This window comes from Cyprinodon variegatus, unplaced genomic scaffold (genome assembly GCF_000732505.1).
Source record: "Cyprinodon variegatus isolate N-32 unplaced genomic scaffold, C_variegatus-1.0 Scaffold720, whole genome shotgun sequence".
Classification (NCBI taxonomy): domain Eukaryota; kingdom Metazoa; phylum Chordata; class Actinopteri; order Cyprinodontiformes; family Cyprinodontidae; genus Cyprinodon; species Cyprinodon variegatus.
Genome location: NW_015151173.1, coordinates 384001 through 385969, shown reverse-complemented (window position 1 = coordinate 385969; position 1969 = coordinate 384001). Strand labels below are relative to the sequence as shown.

General features: G+C 47.3%; 1 protein-coding gene across 1 annotated transcript in view; it reads left to right on the top strand.

Annotated features, from left to right (window-relative positions):
- pikfyve (phosphoinositide kinase, FYVE finger containing) overlaps positions 1 to 1969 on the top strand; it is a 37964-nt gene that overhangs the window by 28074 nt on the left and 7921 nt on the right. The window contains exons 30-35 of the mRNA XM_015395029.1: positions 580 to 676; positions 876 to 933; positions 1032 to 1160; positions 1247 to 1367; positions 1470 to 1565; positions 1644 to 1727. Of these exons, the coding sequence (XP_015250515.1) occupies positions 580 to 676; positions 876 to 933; positions 1032 to 1160; positions 1247 to 1367; positions 1470 to 1565; positions 1644 to 1727 (585 nt within the window). The remainder of the gene's footprint in view (positions 1 to 579; positions 677 to 875; positions 934 to 1031; positions 1161 to 1246; positions 1368 to 1469; positions 1566 to 1643; positions 1728 to 1969) is intronic.

The window sequence follows — 1969 nt, the reverse complement described above, 5'->3', positions numbered from 1 at the left end:
GGGAGAGGAGCAGCGGAGCGTCTGTGGAGGGGGCGGGGCATCTGGAGCCGAGGTATTGCATTGCACTGATTATGTGCATTTACTGTTGTTTCTAAAAAAAAAAAAACTCATAAAAAATATTACAGCATTGACTTATTTCAAATTGAAACATTGTCTAGCCTGTAAGGTGTAAAAAAAAAAAAAGAAAAAAGTAAACAATCGAATCGTATCGTGGTGTTTTTTTGAGTATCGAAAATAATCGAATCGTTGGGTCAGGAAGTCGATGTTGAGTCGAATCGCCATGATGGATGTGATTTACACCCCTATAACTTACCTGTAACTTATGACCCACGTATGGCATAACCTGGCATATATTGGGACATTTTAAACGTGCTCAAATGTTCTGGACGTACTTGCCGTATGTCGACGTGTGCCAGCGTGTTTCAGCATGCTCATAACTTATACAAAAGGTACCCATAACTTATCAAACGTATGCCGGCGTTTTTGCGAGATTTTTCGTACATCAGGCTGGCTAACTCGTCAAGGTGTGACAGGGGCTGAACGAAAGCTTCTGCTTTTTAAAGCTTGTTTTCTTCTCAGACTTCAGGATCTGTTCCAGCAGGAGAAAGGCAGGAAGCGTCTGTCTGTCCCCCCGAGTCCAGGGAGACTCAGACCCAACACTGCAGAGGAGGCTAAGGTGGGTTCAGAGGCTCAGGTAACTGGTTCCCAATTCCGATATGAAATGGTAGCAGAGAAACATGCAGAGCGGTTTTAGGGCAGTTTATCACCTGAGAGGTTTCTGTGTGGCGCTCCATTCTGACCTTTTCATTTGGATACTGATGCTGTGTTGCTGCCAATCATTGGATAGGTGTTTTAAAGCTTTGTGTGACACCCAGGGCGCCCTGGATTCCTCGCCTCGGAACCCCTCTCCTGTCGTTCAGAACGGGGAGAAAGGTGGGAAGAAATCAACTCAATAATAGTTTTTTACTGAGGATTTATTTTCTAAGTTTTAATCTGATTTCCTGCTGCTTTTCTGTTTTTTTGTTTGACAGAGGACCGCCACCTCTGCCCGCTCCCCTCAACCAGCTCCACCATGCTGCCGTCACCTGGAGACCCTGGAGCCGATTCCTCTGCAACCGGACCCAGTTTCAGTGAACAGGACTCTGTCAGCATCCCAGAAGGTTCGCACTCGGAGACTCACACCTTCGCCACATCCTTTTATTGTTGTTGCCTGTTCTCTTTACGTCTGGATTCTTCTAACCTCTAGATGTGTTTGACGGCCACCTGCTGGGCTCCACCGACAGCCAGGTGAAGGAGAAGTCTACCATGAAAGCCATCCTCGCCAACTTCCTGCCAGGCAACAGCTACAACTCCATCCCTGTCCCGTTGTAAGTGCCGCCATCAGAGCTCGTCCTGCGATGGAAGACTGTCAGTTATCTGTCAACTCCAGCCGATCAGACAGAAATATTTGCTGCTGTTTGTTTTGACAGCGATCCAGACAAACACTACCTGATGTATGAACACGAGCGGGTGCCCATCGCAGTCTGTGAGCGTGAGCCGAGCTCCATCATCGCCTTCGCTCTCAGGTGACCTTTGACCTCCCTGCCCTGCTTCTCTGTTTGTTTCAGCTCAGCCTCACTAACAGCTCGTTTTATGTCCTCTAGTTGCAAAGAGTACAAAACGGCGCTGGATGAGCTGTCCAAGGCGTCGACTGCAGCCGGAGATGACGTTCCACAGCAGGCCGGCAGGTAGGACGGCGATCAGCTGGATGAACCCACCGGAACCTTACAGATAGTGGGCGGAGCCTGATCAGGGTTTAGGAAGTAACCAATCTGAGCAAAGTTTGCTTCTAGAAAGGAAGTCTCCTTATTTCCCTAATCCACAGCTTCACTGCAAAAACGATCTAGAAATAGGAAAGGGAAAAAAAATTAATGAAGTGTATTTACCCTTAATTTGAGTAGATATATAAGATGATTTGCCAATGGAATGA